This window comes from Parasteatoda tepidariorum, chromosome 10 (genome assembly GCF_043381705.1).
Source record: "Parasteatoda tepidariorum isolate YZ-2023 chromosome 10, CAS_Ptep_4.0, whole genome shotgun sequence".
In the NCBI taxonomy this organism is placed as follows: Eukaryota; Metazoa; Arthropoda; class Arachnida; order Araneae; family Theridiidae; genus Parasteatoda; species Parasteatoda tepidariorum.
The window spans coordinates 56,049,053-56,070,564 of NC_092213.1; the positions used below are offsets into that span (position 1 = coordinate 56,049,053).

General features: G+C 28.6%; 2 protein-coding genes across 2 annotated transcripts in view; one reads left to right on the forward strand and one right to left on the reverse strand.

Annotated features, from left to right (window-relative positions):
• LOC107457394 (aryl hydrocarbon receptor) overlaps window positions 1-4,486 on the forward strand; it is a 168,307-nt gene extending 163,821 nt beyond the window's left edge. Inside the window, exon 11 of the mRNA XM_043045862.2 lies at window positions 15-4,486. Coding sequence (XP_042901796.2) covers window positions 15-122 — 108 coding nt within the window. The 3' untranslated portion in view covers window positions 123-4,486. The remainder of the gene's footprint in view (window positions 1-14) is intronic.
• A 4,788-nt stretch (window positions 4,487-9,274) lies between these two features.
• LOC139426859 (uncharacterized) overlaps window positions 9,275-21,512 on the reverse strand; it is a 32,242-nt gene continuing 20,004 nt past the window's right edge. The window contains exons 7-9 of the mRNA XM_071186970.1: window positions 15,622-15,747; window positions 14,238-14,453; window positions 9,275-9,516 (exon numbers count right to left, since the gene is read on the reverse strand). Of these exons, the coding sequence (XP_071043071.1) occupies window positions 9,352-9,516; window positions 14,238-14,453; window positions 15,622-15,747 (507 nt within the window). The 3' untranslated portion in view covers window positions 9,275-9,351. The remainder of the gene's footprint in view (window positions 9,517-14,237; window positions 14,454-15,621; window positions 15,748-21,512) is intronic.

Consider the following 21,512-nt stretch of genomic DNA (forward strand, 5'->3'; position numbering starts at 1 on the left):
TATTTATTTTTCAGCTTCCACTGGTGAGGTCCGATATCATACGACCATCTTCCGTCAAACAAGAAGGAAACCCACTCTTATCCATATCTGAAGTAACGAACACTTTATTGGACCATCACTAGATGGCGCTCTCTACACCAGTGAAACAGCACCAAAAAAGTGACCTTCATCTACAGTCATTTGGAACTCTTCATCATTTGTAAATTACATTGAAGAATATTATTATAGCAAATGAAAAGTAGTGCAACGGATTGAAAATACTACTACTTTCTCGGTGAAGAAAATACTGAAAAATCAGAAGACCGTATTTCTAAAATAAAAAAAAGTTAACAAATGTAGTTAAGTTTTTAACGTAGTAAGCTAAGAAAATTGAAGGCTTTATTGTGCCGTAGAATCTGATTAATTCTCTTAATTCAGTCAATTATAATAATTAAAAATTTTTATAAAATTTTGCTGAGTTAAAAAATTTATATTGTGTCATGGTGAAATTCAAATTTTTTTTACTAACAAATCTATCAATATATTGTGGTATGAATTAGGTATAAATCATAGAGAACAGTTGGTATAAAACCAGTTCGGAACAAAGCCAGCTTAAATTTAAAATCTGTCTTTTCTTAATTTATATAAAAACTAAAATGTTTTTTCTATAAAAATAGCTTTAAAGCTTTTTTATCCCTTTTAAAATAAAAAAAAATCATGGTTTTTGTATAATTTTTAAAAATGCATTGAGCAAGCATTTAAAGGTACCGTTTGATTCAATACTTTTAACTTATGATGAAACCGTTGTAGCTTATAATGAGAAAGGATCTTTGTGCAATGTCTCTATTTTTTATGTTTTCTTCTAACAAACGAAATATGGTAAAATGTGTAAATTGAATTTGATAAAAATTATTTTTTTTTTTGTTCTTTAAAAAAAAAGCTCAAATTAACTCTGAAGTGTTGTGGTTTGTGTAAAACTTTTAAATATGTTTTGTTCAAGCTATACATCAGCCGTTTCATTCAATACTCTTAAAATAAAATTAGCTTTTCTTCTTAAAGCCATAAAAAATTAAAATAAATTTTAACATTTTAAATTAGCCTTTCATAACAAAACTATTTTAAGACACTATATCCATATTTTATAATGAATGAAGATATTACCGCTAATCATTACAATGTGTCTATTAATAATAATAGTATATAAAAACACTTTTACAAGTAAAAGCTTTATATAGATATAAAATATTAAGTAAGGGCAAAATATATGTATACATTGAATAAAAATCAAATGTTTTTTTAATAACAATTTTTTTTTAAACCGTTGTAACCGATAATGAAAAAGGATCGTTGGGCAAGGTCTTTCTTTTCAATATTTTCTTCTAATAGAGAAAATGTGGTAAAATATTTAAAATGAAATATATAAAAATGGATTTGATAAGAATCAATGAAATCAAAGAAAATATTGAGCAATAGCAACTGTAAAAATTTTTTAAAAAGAAGCGAAAAACATTATTATTGTACAGAGAATGTGTTCAAAATGAAACTATAGCATTTTCATGACACAAAACCAGTTTTTTTGTCTGAATTCTCACCCTTCTTCTTTTTTCTATACATATCCTATATGTTATGTTATCGAGTTAGCATTTCTATCCTCTTTCACACAGGCACATTTTAAAATCGCTTAGAACTTAACTTGCTTATAAATTCACAAATTATTGAAGAAATTCTGCAAAATTTTAAAAATAGAAAAAATATTTTCCCCCAAATATATTTAACTTATACAATAACATCACCATTCATGCGTTTATCAAAGACTTGTACAAAAGAATTTTTTGAAACATTACATTTTTAATCTATTTTATCTATTTTGTATTTTTTTAGTTATATACATACAGGTAGGTGAAAAATTAAAATATAATAATTAATCTTTGTTTGACACCTGAATTATTGAATATTAATCAGAGCATTTTGAATCAGATTTATTAACAGTTTAAGTACCAAACAAAACAATGTCTAGGGCAAAACTTTGTACCTTATAAATTGTAAAAATGATTCTTAACTTAGGCTTTCCAGCGCATTAAAAATAAACCATTGTAGATTAAGATGAAAAATCGATATAACTGAAAATAAATTTGAAAAATATAAATAGTGCTTTACTGTGTTTGAAATGAATCAATGTAATCTAAATTGTTGTGTAAAGATGAAATTATATGTGAGTACACAAAATATAAATTTCTTATATTACTCAAATAGTTACATTTTGTAACCCGTTATTATAAGTTTTTTGAACATTTTCGTAGAATTTCAATATGGTTTTCTAATGTATTTATAATTTATTTTAAAATAAGGTTTTTTCGTGTAGTTAGTTATTTTCTTAGATTAATATGCAATTCTATTTGCTTGCATTATTTAAAATGATCATAAATGAATGAATGATGAAATAATTTAAAATAATTTTTAATAAATGATTCATTCATTGCATTTATTTAAAATAATCAGTCATGACTGATAAAATTAATAAAAATAAATAAAAATTTAACTAAGCTCTTAAACCCTACCGTCTACAAGTAGTGTATCATTAATTCGAAAAATCAATCATCTGGTAAATATATGACTCTGAAAACTTAAGACTTCTTTTAGATAATCTCATCCTTTAATGTTAGATTTATTTATCGTCTTTTCAGTTAATTATTTCATCATTACAAGCCATGTTTTTTATCAAAAGTTTATTATTTATCAAAAATTAATAATCATATGCAAAGACATTCAAATAACTTGATCCACCATTGGTTAGTTGAGCTAATTATTTTATTATTACGGGTAATTAGTTTCTAATTCAAAGTTAATCATCACATTAAAAAATTAGATCCCTAAAATTTGTGCCTCCTCTGAGTTATCAATTCTTTTAATAACTTAATCAATTCTTTTAATAACTTAATCAATTCTTTTAATAACTTAATTCTTTTAATTAACTGTATAACAGTATAGTATTAATACTTCAAAATTAATATTAATATTGGAAAAATAATAATAAATTGTCTACGAATAAGACGCAACAAACATGTACTTCGATTAATATCAATTAATCGTATATATCGATCAATTAATCTTGAGATTCATTTATAAGGAATTCAGCTTATTGTTTTAATACTACAGGTAGTGAGCTATTGTATTCGAAATCAATCATTAGACGTTGAATACCTTGAAAAATCGATCCATCCAATTTGAATTCTAAAACATGCACTTCTTTTGTTAAGAAAAAAAAACATGTACTTTTTTGGTTAAATACCAATTAATTAAATCCGAGATTCCTTCATGGTAAGTTCAACTAATTATTTTAGTATTATGAATAATGTGACATAGGTTTAAAATTAATCATCATATGTTAGAATTAGACGTGTTTAGATGTCTGAAAAATTAATTCAATATGAATTTTTTTCATTGTTATAAATATTATATTATTCAGTCAAAACTAATTGTAATAATTATTTTAAAAAATCATAACACTGCTTTGAATAGGAGACGAAAAAAAATTTGACTTCTTCTGTTATTTATCGATTAAAGATGATTTTGATAAATTTTAATGAAGATTTATTGATTAACATTTATTGTTAGTTTTTCTAAACATTCAAATAATATATCAGATATAATCATCATATGCTTAGAATAAGGCGCGTAAAATAAGGGCATAACATAATCGATTCATTAAATTTATTCATTTCATGCATGGAATTATATCCGATGCTTTTATAAAGAACAACCTTCCTCTAATTATTTCATTCATTTCAGGATACATGTTATTAATATTAAATATTCAAATATTTGGAATAAGACTTAAAAAGAAGACTTTCTCTGATGTCATTAAGAAAATTGTATAAAAATCTGTAATGCTAGAGATTAATTTAAAAAGAATCTTAGATTTAAAAAGTTAAAACATTTTCAACATTCATCACTGCAAATAAATTGTAAATAAGAAAAAAACATAAATTAACACGTAATTAAAGTCTTTTATATTATCAGGTATTGTCCAAGTAAAAATTACAGAGACTAATCAAATCGATTGTTACAACGATTGGCATCCGACTTGGCGAGATTTTCGTTTTCTCTGACAGATGAACCTGCTTTATGAATTTGCACATTTTTGAAGTTAATTTTACCAAAGTAGCTCCATCTATCGGAGAAGTATATAACTTGTGAGAAAGTCGAGTCGGCTGCTTCACAAATACAGTCTCTGGTGTGACATAATGCATTTGTAGACTTGTAAAATATTGTTGTTGAATAGTGAAAGTTTTTGTGAATATTATATTTTCTGCTGTAGCTCTTAAAATTTTCATTTCATGAGATAAATATTTGAGTAAAGACTGGTGAATATTCATTTGTAAATATAAAAATTTGAAGTTTCAACACTTTGCTAATGCAAAACTAGTGTGAAATTGTCACTTATTTCATCGATTTAATTTATTATTTTTGTTATATAAATAAAATTTGCAAATTTTGTTGTAAAATATTTTTTTTGTGTTTTGTCTTATTCTTTCAATTACATACATGCAAGGGTATTATGCTCAACTCTGTGCGCAGTGTTTATTTTATTTTACGAGCATCAATGTGCAGCTTATGCACATATCGGTTTGGCGGTAATAAACATTCATTCGTGTTGTCTCATAATTCTGAACTCTTCTAAAAGGACAAGAGAACTTCTAATGTACAAACAATTTTTAAAGACTTTTTTAATTAAACTAAACTGCATATGCTTTTCACGGGGAAGAAAACAGCGAAAACCTCGACGAAAGCTTTATGTGGCATTGCGTAATGGCTGACGATGTCTTCGCACAACAAAATGAATTTTTCTCATTTTAAAAGATTTTTATAAGGATTAAGATATTAGAAAATATTGCAGTGATAATATTGCATTTATTATACGGAATTGTTGTTATTCTTAAATCGAAAGTCCACCCATAACAAGTCCATGATAAGGATTGTGACATAAGAGAAAATTCAGCATTTACATAACTTTTTGTGTCATAACTTTTTGTGTCACTTTAGTGTCATAACTTTTTTCCTCACGGTTGGAAAAAAAAATATGAATAAACGTAACTTTATTGCTCAAAAAAAAAAAAAAATTTAAGTTCATTTATTAATTCAGAAATTAATAAAACTGTACTCAACTGTGATTAATTTCAGTATAAAAATCATTGTACTATAGGTTAGCTTTATAAAAAGAGTTGTAGTATATATGAACAATATATCTTCTTTCGCTTGAAGTAAGGTTCGATACTGTTTAAGGTGATTTAAAAAAAATTGCCATTCCAGGTGCAGATGGTGAAAAGGGTTGTTATTTTTACCCGTTTTAGGTGTTGGGTTTCGAGATAACCATAATTGTCATAAAAACTAGCTTCCTTCTCTTTAAAAAAAGTTTTAGTAAGTTGACAATCAAAGAAAATAGCATTCTTTTCATTCTGTAAATCATTTTTTTACGAAACACGTATTTACCTCAACTGGCTTGTTTAGTTATTGTTATTAATCGATGGTTATTATTATAACAATATCAAATTGAAATATACTACTAAGAACATCGATGTAGGGAATACCGGGTAAGGGCACTTAACCTTCAATAAAACATCAGTGTAAAGTTTTGTAATATTATTAAAAATAACCTTAAAACTAATTACCAGCACTCCAGAGATGCTTCCGTAAGTCGATCAACGAAATATGTATATGTTTATGAACAGATAGTTTCTTTCTTTCTTTCTTTTTTTTTTTTTTTTAAATCTTTTTTAGTCTTATTTTCTCAACTTTTATCGTCCCGCAGTGGACTGGTCGTAAAAACACGGTTACCAGTAGAACACCGAAGTCAAGCATCACTGGCTGCGGACAGTAAGAGGGTGGGTGACCGCTTTGATCTGCATGCGTAAGGACCAATGGTAAGCGGTATAGTTCCTCGTTAAACTATATTTCGGGCACAGGTCTTCGGGCTACCAAAGCAGGGAAGTCATCCCCTCTGCAGAGGATCAAAATTGCGATGGCATATCTTCGGATCATCCTCAGAGAAGTTTCCCAAACCGTCGCCAATAGCCCATTGTGCAGCTGTAGGTCAGCGTAAATTAAGTACCTACCTCAACTTTAGTCTGAAAGATATCAATTCGCACTTTCACTAAAAGGACTTAAGATACCTCAACCTTTTTTGACCTATTCAAATATGTACATATACTCCACCTTCGACGACACTACAACAATAATTATACACAAAAATAAACATTTTATTACCCTTGATTTAAATTGAATAACAAACCTTTTTATTACGCTTTTTTTTTCTCGCGACCTATTTTTTTTACACAATTACAGACCCGCCAATCTTTTTCTCAAACTGTTTTGAAAAATTTAAAGGGGTCGCACATTTTCTGATTTAACCTAGATATTAAAATTAATAAAATCATGACTGTCATGAATTTTAAACTCTATACTGTTTCTAAGAAAACTTGATAAGTTGTGAGGCTTTTAAGTGCAATTTAAGGACTAAGCATATTTGCTTACCTAATTTTAATTTCACCACTATAGAGGTATGGAGAGCTAGAATTTCCCAATTGACGTTACGTTAATTATATTGAGAAGAAACGTTAACCAAAAATTCTTCGTTATTTACACTGAGAAGAAAGTTATGATTCAACGAGCTTTAGATCTATGATAATTAGAATATATGCCTAGCTATTGAGTTATATTCTGACTGTTATATGCTGATATTGATTGTTTTATATGCCATCTAGTTGTAAGTTCAGTCGGACTTACAACTCGGATGACAACTCTACGTTAATTATATTAAGAAGAAAATTTTGATTCCAGGAGCCTTATATTTATGATAGTTATAATGTATGTCCAGCTATTAACATTCATTCTGATTGTTATTTACTGATATTGATTGTTACATGTCAGTTTGTTGTAAGTCCAGGTAGACTTACTGCTAGCTGTAGCTTTTTTTTTTCTAATTTTTTTTCTTCTTAAACAGCGCATTTTTCAATTAATTTCATCATAAATTCGAAGCAAAGTGGAAGAAAAAAGTTTTGCCGACCTAGAGCATATGTCCCATTTGGTAAAAATAGAGCCAAAATAAATTACATAGAATGACATCCTAGCATGACTGCTCTAGGCAAAAGTAATGTTTAATTTTTTTTTGAATTATGACTTAATCGAACCACAATAAACTAAATTCAACTTATTTGAATTGAAAGATGCATTGTTTTAATTATTAATTTTGAAAACAGTAAATGCTGTCAAAACTGTCACTTTTTATAACTATATGCTCACCATTAAAAAGTGAAACACCTCTGGCATAAATCTTTTGAATCGAAAGTTGCTAAAATTAATTATAGTAGCTAAGCTAAAATATTAATAATCAAAAATTTAAATTATATTTTGTGGCAATAATAGTTTTGTTATTATACAAACTATAATACCATCTTTAATTTTCTTGATGAAAGTAACTGTATGCATAAAATGTAATTACTATTTCTTGGGGGGAAATTATTTTACACACATTATTTTTAAATCCCATTTCCTACATTTTTTTTAAATTCCCGTCCCTTATTTTATATTATAATGAAGTTTAACTCAATGTAAAATTTTAGAAGATTCGTTCCTATTGTTGTCAAAACAAATTTCCGATAGTTATTAAAAAAGTGCATCTTACGACAAGAAATATTTTTATCAAACACTATTTATATTAAATAAATGAAATAATTTAAAAATGCACAATTGAAATTATAGAACACACGAAACAACTTTTAAAATAAAAACACAAAAATATTTGTTTTGACGAAGTGTACTCAAAATAATGCAGATTTTTTCTCATTAGTAGTAAGGATGCCAGTGTTTTCCTCCGAATTCTCAATAAAATATTCATCTCATATCTTTCCTTTCAGGATGCTAAGAAGTTCAAAAGGTTAAAAATTATCATCATATGAAACTCTACATACTCAAAATTTCAGAATAAGCACTTTCTATAATGTAGTTTACCATACAGTTTTCTTTTTAAAATTAAATTAATATTTGTCCCCCTTCTATGCAAGCAATAAGCTAATGTATTGATTTTGATATCTTCCTGTAGTAAGCTCTTAGTCCTTCCAGAACTTTCCAGATACAAACAAAATGGAACATATGTACGTTGTTAAATGTTCCAGTTTATTCTTTTTCATGAGTTATCTAGAAATCATCTATTCATCTACAATAAAAGTAAGCTGTAGGTCATGATAGATAGATACAGAAAAATGAGACTACATTTTTTAGTTTTCGATAAAATATCAGTTCATATGAGGATTAAACTATATATTTTTGATGTGACAAAATATATTGATTCTATTTGTTTAACAATTTACTGATCAGCATCTCGTAGTCATCCACCATTAAGAAACCGCGTAAAGGCTTATGTTCGAGGGCCGAAATGTATTTATATAAATTTTTAGAAATATTCCGATGCAATTTAAGAATAAGACCCACTACATTCTAATTGGACAACAACATTATATTTTACATGTTTCGTACGATATGTTTCTGAACTTGTAAAATACGATGCTACAAAAAACTTCGACCACCAGTTTGTTTGGGACAACTAATTGGACAACAACATTGTATTTTACATGTCTTGTACTTTATGATTTGAAGCATGTAAAATAGAATATTGTTGCCCAATTAGTTGTTCCAAACAAACTGGTTTTCGAAACATGTAAAACACGATGTTACAAAAACTTCGACCACCAGTTTGTTTGGGACAACTAATTGGACAACAAAATTGTATTTTAGATGTTTCGTGTGATATATTTCGAAACATATAAAACACGGTGTTACAAAAACTTCGACCACCAGTTTGCTTGGGACAACTGATTGGACAATAACATTGTATTTTACATGTTTCATGCGTTATGTTTCGAAGCATGTAAAATAGAATGTTGTTGTCCAATTAGTTTTTCCAAACAAACTGGTTTTCGAAACATGTAAAACACGATGTTACAAAAACTTCGACCACCAGTTTGTTTGGGACAACTGATTGGACAACAGCAATGTATTTTACAAGTTTCGTACGTTATGTTTCGAAGCATGTAAAATAGAATGCTGTTGTTCAATTAGTTGTCCCAAACAAACTGGTGGTCGAAGTTTTTGTAACATCGTGTTTCACATGTTTCGTACGATAGGTTTCAAAACATGCAAAATACGATGTTACAAAAACTCCGACCACCAGTTTGTTTTGGGAAAATTAAATTAAGAGGATGAAAAGCGTATTTAATATTTCCTTCTCCATCAACATCCCTTGCACAATTGTGTTCGTTTTCGGAGAAAGATGCCTCTCTTCTAGCACATTACCTTTTGAATCTCAGAGTTCTAAACTTATTCACTTTCAGACACTTGAGGAGTTAATGTCAAAGCAGCTCGTTCTTCTTCATATATAGCATCGTCTTCCATTGGTGAATTGCTTCGTCTTCTTCTATCCCAGAACAAAATACATAGCACCACGACTATAACAAAGGCTATAAAACACACAAAGAGGCTAATCTGAAAACAATAATTAAGGATTTTCTTCTAGAAACTTAATGAAATCCGAACTGTTAAAAAAAACGTCGAAAATGTAAAAAAAAAATTGTAAGTGCTATTGCCTCTGCTTTGGATATTTACCTTTATGTTACATTTTGTTATGCTACTCAAAAACTATACAACTCAAAAACTTGAAATTATGAGGATATAGTTTGTTTAAAGTAAGAACTCTCTAATCATTCGTCTGGACTCGTGAAGGTGACTATGGTAACGAGGTATAACTATTTCAAATAGGGGTGTGGGGCCATTGTTTAGGACAGCTTTTAACTCGGGTCGGCGAGAAAACGATTATCTTTTTCTTTGGTCTACTGTGTTAGCCCTAGAGTGAAGAGAAGCTACCCTCCCTGAAATGCGCTATTCTTTTTTCCATAGCAGCAGACGGTCTCAGACTTTGTGGCAGGGGGAGTTCTTACCGTAGACAAACTATACATAGAAAAAAGTGCACAGGAAGTACGAGGAAATAAAAAATTTATATATAATGATTAATTCGAAAATTACTTACTGTTAAACTTATCATAAAAAGTATGATACGGGTACAATAGTAACCTTTCGCTAGACGTAACATCTCTTTTTTTCTGATAGTCAGATGTGAACTCTATTTTTGCTACAATAATTTAATAAGATTTTAAATTTCATTATTTAAATTTTTGTTAAAAATAAATTTTGAGTTGGTTATTCGTGAAAGTATAATTAGCAAAAGCAACAACAACTTGATGAACAATACAACTAGCAAACGATAATAAATAACGAAAAAGAGAATGAGATATGGTGGTTGCCATTTTGGGGAAAAGAAAATCGAGATACATATATATTTCTCAATTTTTTTCAGGGAGAAAAAAAAGAACAAACAAACAGAAAAATAAAAGAAAATACACCTTCCAATTTATTACGACTCTACTGCAAATAGGTTCGGGAGTATAATAAATCGAAAGAACCAAAAATCGCGATTCATTATTTTATGATATGCGATTTTTTCCCCTCTTTGGAACATAACATGATTTTTCCTCGAACGTAGTAATTTATAACCCCTCTATCCCCCCATTCTTTCCTTTTACAGACGACATTAATAAAACTTAAAGTATTATAACATTAGGAGGGGGTATTTGCCGAGAAAAGCTAAGGGGTGGGTACAGGGTGGAGAAAACGAATCTGTAGAAGGCAGTTTCAAACGATTTTTTTTTCCGTCCTTTCTTTTAAAATTAGTTTTGATAAATGACGCGGTAGAAACTGTCGAATGTATAGAGAGATTTCTTTAATAAAAGTCGGGGTAATATAATGTTGGACAGAGATTGAACTTAAAGGATTCTCATATTTGTGTCATCAGTTTCAAAATCCCGATCCTTAATCTTATACAAAATTTTCTTTTGTTTACTTACACTGGACTTGCTGTTACTTTAGAAAAAGAATTAATTTTAGGATGATAAAAGTTTTATGCATGAATTATGAATAAATATTATAAAATTGGGTGATAACAAAAGTTCATGCACGATTTTATTTTTAAAAAATAATACGTGCAACTCATTTTGATAAAGAAACGCATGAACTTATAGATAAATTACGTTCAAATATATTCCTACGTTTTGCAAATATTGTTTTACGTTTTATTTCTTTTTAAATATTTTACAAAAAAACAACGTTTTTTATTTATTGTTACTATTTTAACTCTCTAAGTTTTAGCAGAGCCTGATGAACGAAATTGGTTGAGTATTATCATGATGTTTGATTGACAAAATTTGAGCATTTAGTTGTTTGTTTTTTCTCAACGTTTTTCAATATAAGATTCTCGTAGTATTCTCGTGACAGCTTTGATCATTGTTTGGCCATTTTTCAAAATTCTTCATTTTAACTACCTAAGCTTTTGCGGTATTTGTTGTGCGAAATTTAATAGAACGATGAAGCATTCCTTTTTAAATGACTATATTTGCTTATTTCTTTCAGTATTTCCATTACTGTATTGATTATTGTTTGGCTATTTTTTAAACTATCACATTTTAACTCAAGTTTTTGAGTTGCTTGTTGAATGAAATTCGATTGAGCATTCTCAGGCTGAAAAATTCCTATTCAACTGATAAAATTTGAACATTTTTGTAGTTGAATGATTTTATCACGGAACTCACACATTCATGATTATTGTTTGCTTGTTTTTCAAAACTTTCCCTTTTAACTTACTAAATTTTTGCAACATCCGGTGGGCAAAATTAGTCACATGGCGGAAAAAAAAAATTTCCAGTTAAAAAAAATCTAATGTTTTGCTTTGTTTCAATTAGTCACATAATGAGTTTCTCAGAGTATTCTTTCAACAGTTTGGTCACAGGGGACAGCATTAAACAAAAGATTCTTTAGCAATGCCATCAGAAATATTAGAATGTTTTCATTGGATGCGAATTCAGATTGCGCGAAATTTTTATACCGACCAAATAGTTTAACCCTTTGAGATCGTATGTCTACTCTCAGCCACCAACAATTTTTCACCGTTCCAGTCATAGTCTGCTCTCAGCCACCACAGCAAAGAACTATACTGATTTTATATTATATTAAGTCGACACAGTTCGGAGATATGTAGAATTCGAAATAATATTTTATAAATTGTGTTTAAGTAAATTAATTCCGACCAGCATGACACCCATGTATAAACTTAACGCGACCGCAAGGGGTTCAATTAGTTATTTTTCATAGGAAATTGCAAAATTATTAAATTGAATTTATCCAAAACAAAAATATAGTTTAAATTTTTTGCAAACTCTAATAAGTTATTAAATCTAATATTTTTTCCTTACAAAGTGTAATATTGTCTCGTATTATAAATAGACACAATGTGAACTTTAACCAGATAAATTCAGCAAATTTTCACGATATTATTAAGACTGAAAGCTCACAATTATTGCTTGCTGTGCTTACTCCTTACGACCAGTGACGGCCAAATTAATCAATCATAAATTCATATTTCAAATTTCTTGTTCAGAATTTAATAATCCAGTTATATTCAAATCCCATTTATAATTGAACAAATCCCCATTTATAAATAAACAAATTATTCATAAATATCCATTTTTTACCCATTTATAAATAAACAAATAAAACAGCACTTTTAGCTCAAGATCGTTAAGACACATTCAATTTTTTGACAATAATAGTATTCCGTAAAATATTAAATTTTTTTGCTTCATAATTCATGTTTCGAGGGTCTAAAACACAAAAACTTTACCGAAATTGTACCTAACCTTTACCGAAACTATGCCTAACTAGCTATACTTCATACCAAAATATTTTCCTCTCTTGACACATCAGTTCATCTTCAGGCCCTTGAATCAGGGTTAGCTCATATCACAAAGTTTCTCTAGTAAATGATCTCAGTTCGTTTCCGGCCCTACATTGCTCATTAAAATGTATTCTGCCGTCTTTTGCCTCTTTCCACCAGCTTTTCAATAACAGCAGTTTATCCTGCTCCCCCTTATTTACTTTAACTTCAATACCTTCCGATGGCTACTATTATTTCTTTGTTATAACATTTTCTTAGTTTTCTTTATTTTAACGCCACAATAACAAAAAGCGGCGTGTTTCGGAAGAACGAAAAATCTGTCGTCCTTTCAACCATTTCTATTATGAAGCAAAAAGAAGTTATTATTTTAAGTACTTATTTTACTTCAGTTTCTTAAGCTTATTTATTTCATAAGCAGTTGTAACTTTTTTAAGGAACACGTTACAATTCGTAAGTGCAACAATCTATTTCATTAATTTATAAAAATTTTATACTTGTAAATGTGAACGTTCATTTAAGTTCTTCAGTCTTAAAAAAATGTAAAACTTTTCAATAAAATTTACGATAGATGTTTATAATCTCAACAGTGATTTCTTTATGGCCAAAAATAACCTCAGTTTTTAAGGACAAATGCACAGTGCTCAAAATAAATAAATAAATAAATAAAAAAGGACTCAATCTAAATGGTTTGAGGGGGTAACCTCAAATATGTTAATTAATTAGTGCATACGATGTTTTGAATTGCGAAATCAGACACAAAAACATATTTTCTAAGAATAATCATGCCTGTTTTTTTCGACGGATTTAGACTTCTGACCCCCAAAATGTAGAGGGTAGCCTCAATCTGGGAAATATGGTCCCCATAGTTTGATCAGGAAAGAGATCCAAAATTTAAACCTTTTAATTTTAATTTTACTTCTTATCTCATATCTCAAGAAACTTTTAAATGAATTGAAAAATTTTTGCACAAAATTACAAAATTCGTTTACCCTAAGATAATTCTATGCAAAAATAACTTTTTGTAAATATTTATTGCTTTTTTAATATTTTATAAATATTTATTGTTAAAATCTTTGAATTGTAAGGTATGCAAGTTTTTAAATTATTATAAAAACTAATTTAACATGAGAGAAAAAAAAATTGGACGAAATTGGTCGAATAGTTATTGAGAAATCGAATTTTAAAAAAGTCATTTTTTTTGGTGCCCTGTATCATAAAATGCTCTAACTTAGAATGGATGAAACAATTGATAAAAAAGGATACAATGATAATTTTCACGACTTTTTCTAACTTGAAAATGCTCTAACTTGATATGGATAAAACAATTGATAAAATAAGGATAAAATGAGAAATTTCACGACTTCTCTAACTTGAAAATGCTCTAACTTAATATGGATAAAACAATTGATAAGGAAAAGGATACAATGATAATTTTCACGACTTTCTCTTGATCCCTGGTTTGATAAGTTATATTTCGAGCCTGCTCATCGCTCATTTTTCCCAACCATACTGTACACATATGATAGACCTGGACGTCCATGTTGAAACTCTTATGATCAAAAGGAGCACTGTCCCAGCCAGTAAAGCACTTGCACCACCGCCCATATGGATCACGTTTACCATTGTGGCATTGAACATTCTAAAAAAGCATTGAATGTTCTATTATACAATTATTTTAAATGAGATCTAGATCATAATCAAGTGTCGGATATTTTCAAAATGATCACCAACTTGAAATATTTAAATTGAATAAACTTAGCAGTTACCTAACAATCAAAATAGCAGTAACGTTTAAATTAAATAAACGTAACAGTTAAGCAAACAGTTTAAATTAAACAAAGGTGAAGATATAGAAGAGGGTGATTTGCAGTATTTTAATTAGAAAAAAATGCAATTTTGTACTTAACAGGCTTAAAAATTGGTTAAACATTTTGAATACAAAATATTTACTAAAGCGTTTTAAAAAGCTAATGAAGGAAACATTTCTAACTTTTTAAAAAATTTTAGAAAAATAATGTTTTTATTTTTTGATGTCACCAGCACTAAAAATAATATTTAGAAAGAACAGCTTTCAATTTATATTATAAGAAAATAATAGTACTTACAATTATTACCTTCGAAATATTTGCTGTTTTTTTTTTAATTTATACAATAACTAAAAATTAATTCATATTTTTCACTCTTACAGTTTTTTTTAAAATTAATAGATAAAAGTATTAAAAATACTTCTTAAAATAAAGATATATATCTAAAATATAAATACGTATTCCGAATTTCTAAAAGTTGTCTTTTGCATTTTTTGAGATAGCATTTTTTGCATTGTTTTAAACTAGAAAAAAAAACATATATGATATTAACTATGAAAATAGAGCACGTATAAATATTTCACTGTAACTTAAAGTTCAAAATGGGAAAACGAAACGAAGAATTATCTAGTGCTCTAATAACATTCAAAAAAAATTTTGAGTGCTCCTCACACTACTGATATATTTTGATTTTGGCTATCTTGATACAATATTAGAAAGCACTCCTCTTTGCGGATATAATCGTGTGAGAGGATGTAGAGATTGTTCCCGGATTTGGGTTATAATTTTCTTCTCTCTTTTCNTGCTCCTCACACTACTGATATATTTTGAGTTTGGCTATCTTGATACAATATTAGAAAGCACTCCTCTTTGCGGATATAATCGTGTGAGAGGATGTAGAGATTATTCCCAGATTTGGGTTATAATTTTCTTCTCTCTTTTCCTTATTCTGTAACTTTTTAATATATATATATATATATATCTCGAAAGAATAATACTTACAATTGGATAACTGTGAGCTCGGGAAATACTTCGTACACTCGGTTTTCCAGATTTAAATTCTAGGAAATCGTCTTTCGTCATAATATCAACAAGAGCTTTACAATCATTCGTCTCTAAGATGTATGCCTATAGCAGAAATGTTCAGTTTCAATAAAAAAAAATTGTGTGTGTAATTTAGAATAAAGACTTAAAAGCAATATAAAGTTGCATAAAACATAGCAGACTTATGCTACTTTTACATCTCATATAGTTTCAGTGCATTCTCAGAACTTATTACAGTTTTAATGCTTTCTCACAAATCAGAATTATTTTTGTCTTTTAACCATCTATCGTAGTTTTAATGCCCTCTAACTATTCATAATTATTTTAATGCCTTCTCAAAGTTTATTCTAGTTTTAATACCTTCTATATACTATTTCAGTTTTAATGCCCTCTCACAGAATATTGTAGTTTTACTCCATTTTTACAATCCATTATAGCTTAAATGTTTTTTACAATACAATACAAGAAATTTTGAAGAAGAATTCTTAAGAAAGAGAGTTTTTCAGACATCCTGAAGTTTTTACCATTCAGAAATTTTGATAAACTGAGAGCAAAATAAAAAAACAGATCACCCCAATAACTTTTGATACAATGATTGGATATATACATATACATTATATATATGGTTTTTTTACATTGTATATATACGCATACAAATAGCGACCTTTGCATTGCAATGCACGTGCTAAGAAAGAATTTGTGTTTACCTTTATCTAATAAGAAAGAGAAATAGAGTCCGTAAAATAAGAAATAAAAAGCGAAACGGAAACAGTAATAACTTATTATCTAATATTCGTGGACGTAACCCATATCAAATACGTGTCACTTTAAAATGTTAAGGTTATTAGCTATTTTTAAAATGGCCTGAACACTACACGGAACAAAAATTTTATATACTGTATACTATTTACCAATTTATATAATATATATATATTATATATATAGGCATATAGTATATAGTACATAAAATTTATGCATAGATTATTATAGTATATAAAAAATTCATATATGCATATTTACATACTAGATATATTTAAGTACCAGATATATTTATATACTAGATATATTTATATACTAGATATATTTACATACTAGATATATTTATATACTATGTCCTCTCATAATCTAATAAATTAGTTTAATATAGAGTTTTATAGCAAACGATAATCTATTCTGCTCTAAATTCTAGTTAAGGGGATCAAGCGGTGATATAAACTAAAACTGACACAAGGAAAATTGAGAAAAGGAGGAATGGTCACTTGAGCTTCTAAGAATCGTATAACTGGTGGTTAAGGCAAATTCCTTGTAAGGAGTTAGAGTGTGAACTAAAATATAATTATTTTTACCCTATTCCTAATAGTTTTTGCTTAATTTTAGGACAAAGAAATAAAATAATTTTAATCATAAAGGAGGTTAATTCAAGAGAGAAAAGATAATTACCGGAGACTTGGTATGTTTCTAATTTAAAGTTAATATACAGTTAAGAACATGAAAGTCAAAGGTAAAAGATATTTATTTAATTGGAAAGTTTTTGGAGAATGTAGTCTGAATTTTTCTGATCACGCACCTAATTTTTATATTTCCGGACATTTATCATAAACGAGAAAAATGCATGAAACATTTTTCTAAACAATTATAGACATACATTAGGGAAAAGGGTATTTAAATCACATAAATTGCCTTCGTTTACATTTCTGACTATTGCAGTTTGAATTCAGTGTTGAGATATAAGTTTTTCTTGAAAGAAATTATTTACTGTGTCTTCTTAACACTTATTTAACTTCAAAATTAATTTAATTTACTTCTTCCATTTTGCACTATGCCATTTTAGCTTATGAAATAAAAAAATTCATGATTTTTTTCGAAAAAACTGTTTTTAATGTTATTCTTTTTTCCTAATTTGAAGGAATTCAAATTAACAAAAAGGAGGGAACTGCTGTTCTTAGAACTGGTAAAAGGACAGCTAAATAACATCAGTTTCAACCCACTCCTACATACCAAATGGAAATGCATCCGGGTTTACCTCTCTCGACCACGCTTTTCTTCCATTTATTTTCCTTTACATTTTCCATTGGCAACTGTGCCTTTTCTTACTTCTAACTAGTCCTGTAGTGTTTTTAAAATGAGTGCCGTATTCGAGCGCTCGAAGCATAAAGACATTTTTCCATCTTAATTATGAAAAAAAAGAAGTTTCTTATTGATAAATATATCTTTTCGCTTCAGTTTTTTGGAATTAAACATTTAATACTTTACCATTCCTTAAAAAAATCTTACTCAGCAAGAAAAAAAATTATAATTCATTTGTTTTTATTCCTACATATTTCATCAATATGCTAATTTAATAAAATTTCAATACAAGTATACATTTTAAACTTATTGCATAAAGGCACAAATGATTGGAATAAATCTTCGTTATTTAAAAAATGGCGTTTTCTGAAATCTGCCTCTTACGAAATCACAAAATCACAAACTTTTTCAGTTTATTAAGGAATTTGCACAAACAATTAACAATATATGTTGGTTCTTGTGTGTGTCTTGTGTTGTAAATAAAATCTCACATTTTTTATTCATAAAAGTTCTCTTTTAACCCCTGTACATGCTTTTGCATTTTATGTTTTGCATTTTAGCCGAATAAACTTTCCAATTTTTTAAATTTTATTTCAGCTGCAAAACACTCTCTGCATTTAAAAATCTAATTAACGAAAAAAATAATTACGAGTTCAAGAAAGAAAATTCTTTTCAGCAATAAAGCATTTATTTTTAAGATTTTAAAAACATTAAAAGACGTATAAAAAATATCAAAATATTTAGAAAGGCTGTTAAAAATGTTGTAAAATCCGTATAAAGAAAATATGTTTTACGTAATTATGTTAACAAAATGTGCTAAAAAGTAACTTTTCATTCTATAAGTGACTTTTAGCAAAAGAATGTTTCATATTTAAAGCATTAGAGCAATCAATAATATTAATTTGAATTTCATAAGCAAATCTTTATGACATTCTAATGATGGAACATTAAAAAATATTATGCAATGTTACAATGAAACATTGCATGCTTCCATTTGTCTTATAACATAGAAAATTGTTTTGAATTGTTTGGATACAATGATTTTTTATTACTATTATCGTGACTCCAGATAATACTGTCACATTCTAAGGTAGAACGAATAAAAGTCACCCTAATCTTAAATGCCTGTTAGTTTGACTAATTCACCTTTTCTACACTGTAAAGAATTTTCGTGTATTTTAACACCAAAAATGGTGGCAACTATTTAACACCAAAATGGTGCTCCACTAAGTGTTCAGTACACCAGGAATGTTCTATTAAACTACTTGGTGAAAAATAACCGGTACCATTTTTTCCATTCAGTTGCTCTGAAATTTATAAATATAGTAAAATTAGATACACATAAGAGTCAGTAAATGTATTATTACAATACAATATAAAGTAAAAATCATTGATTTCGAATGATATATTCACTAATTTTCAAAATAAAATAATTTGTAAATTAAGCATATGAGTAGCACAGAGATAACATAAAGACGAGCTCAAACAAAGCTTAATGGGACGGAAACTAGTAGGAATTATACAAATTAAAATTACAGCATAGTTTTTCGAAGCTCTTTCGCCAAGGAAAATAAAAAAAGAGGCCGAAGTTTAAGTGTCTTGCACTTGAAGCAAAGCTATAATTTTTAACTGTATATGCCATCTTGCTGTAAAGAAATATCTGCGCTTTAGAACGAATAATTAACTAAAATATTTTAAAAGTTATTAATTTTTTCTAAAAATTGCCAATTTGGCTACATTTTTCCTCGCCGAATAATTCTCACGTACAAACGCTAATTTCTAGCGATAAAAAAAACGCAACACATTGGTATTTTCGTGTGGGAAAATAGTTCTCATTTCATGTGAATGAGTGAGAATTTGGTTTAAATTACACTCTTTAAATCGTATATGAAAGACAGATTTGGCGTTAACCCTGAATAAAGTAATCCTTTACATAATTTTCGCTATTGTTCAACATCATACTCGTATTCATATTACACCGTAGTTTTTACAGTACAGAAATAGCATTTTTAGCAGATAAATAAAACAAAACGTTTTTTTTTCTTCTTTTTTTTTAAATACGTAACTTATACAATGGATAAGAAAAGTACTATTTAACTGCGATAAATAAGAATTTCTCTCCGAATTTCACAAAACCGCAAACTCTTAAACATTTTCAGCTTTTAAACTGTTCACGCAAACATTTAACAGCGGGTGTAGATTTTTTATTTCCTTGACTAACATAATCTCCAATTTCATTTAATAAAAACTCATGTTTTTAACCTAATATGTTTCCATTATTTATAATGCAAACTTTCAGTTGTATATGTTTTTTCTTCAAATACCTGTCCGTTTGAATCAATTTTACTCCTATAAGTAACACTTTTAATTGCAAAATATAACGCCACTCCCTTCTTTACAAATTATTTTTAAAATTATAACTTATGAAATATATAAGCAATTCAACTGCCATAAACAGAAGTTTCCTAAACCAGTAAAAACTAATAAAAGATCGCAGTAAAGGGGGGTGGGGAGTGAGAAGGGCTTAAAAGAAAAGGGCGTCATTGCGAAAAGAAAAATAAAAAGGAAAGTGAACCCACGGAAGCGATACGTAGTGACCGGTGGGCAAGCAGAAGTGAAGGAAAAGAAAAAATCAATGCAGGGGCGCCAGGGTCGTAATGACGGGTCGCCGGCTCTGCAATGGCCCCTGGGGCTGCACGAAAATGGGGCATTAAGCTGCGCCGGACAGAGACGTTCTCAACCTTCTCCGCCACCCACTTTTATTTGCGCCCTAAGGGACCGTCTATAAATTGCAAATTATAATATTGTTCTGATTGCTTCTCTATGATACAACGCAAAATTTAATGTTTCAAGAAACAACAATGTAAAAAAGGTAGATTCAGTTTTTGACAATCAACTATAAGTGAAAACTAACTAGTGTTTGATTTTTAGGTAACTATGTGTTTAACTATGTGTTCGATTTTAAATCTAAAAGTTGAATATGCTGTTTACATGTCTTTGTGTGCGAGCATTAGAATTATTTAGACGTCAATTGCATATTATCCGGGAAAAAACATATAATTAAAAGTAAATAAATTGCACTGTAGGTAAACATTTGGAGTAAACATTTGAAAGGTGGTATGGCTAAATCGTTTTCTTTCTGTTATGGCTTTCATGTTAAACAAGCGATTATTCCTATAATTCAAAATTATTTCAAAATTCATGAGCAATATATTCATGAGGTAGATTTCTAGCCATAGTCATCAATCTTCTTGTGCCTTTGATTTTGAATCAACTCCAATGACAAAAAGGCATATTATAAAAAATAATGTATCAGGATAAATTTAATTTAATAGAAATATTTTTTGATTGAATAAATCCATATTTATGCTATATAGCATGATAATTTTCGAAACCTTTCACGATAAGACTTTTAGTATAATGGAATTTTAATTCCTCATCATCAGTGGAGGAATCATCATCATATAAGGATACATAGAGTGTTTTCGTCTGTTTTGAATTTTATTACTTAATAAAATACTCTGAAGTGCCACTGAACTAAGGATAGTCATTGATTATCGTCAATGCTGCATTGTTTGCATAATATTGACGTGACGTGTATGCATAATATTGACAGCTCTGTGGTTACTGCAAATAGCTAGTACTGTAGTAATTGTATATATGTGTTTGTCGTTAATCAGTGGGTAGTAATTTGAGAATTGACTTCGTTGGCTACATGCAATATGGTTGCAAAGTCTCACACAAAGGTCGTTCAAGACGAGTTATTCCTTGCAGTTTGCAAG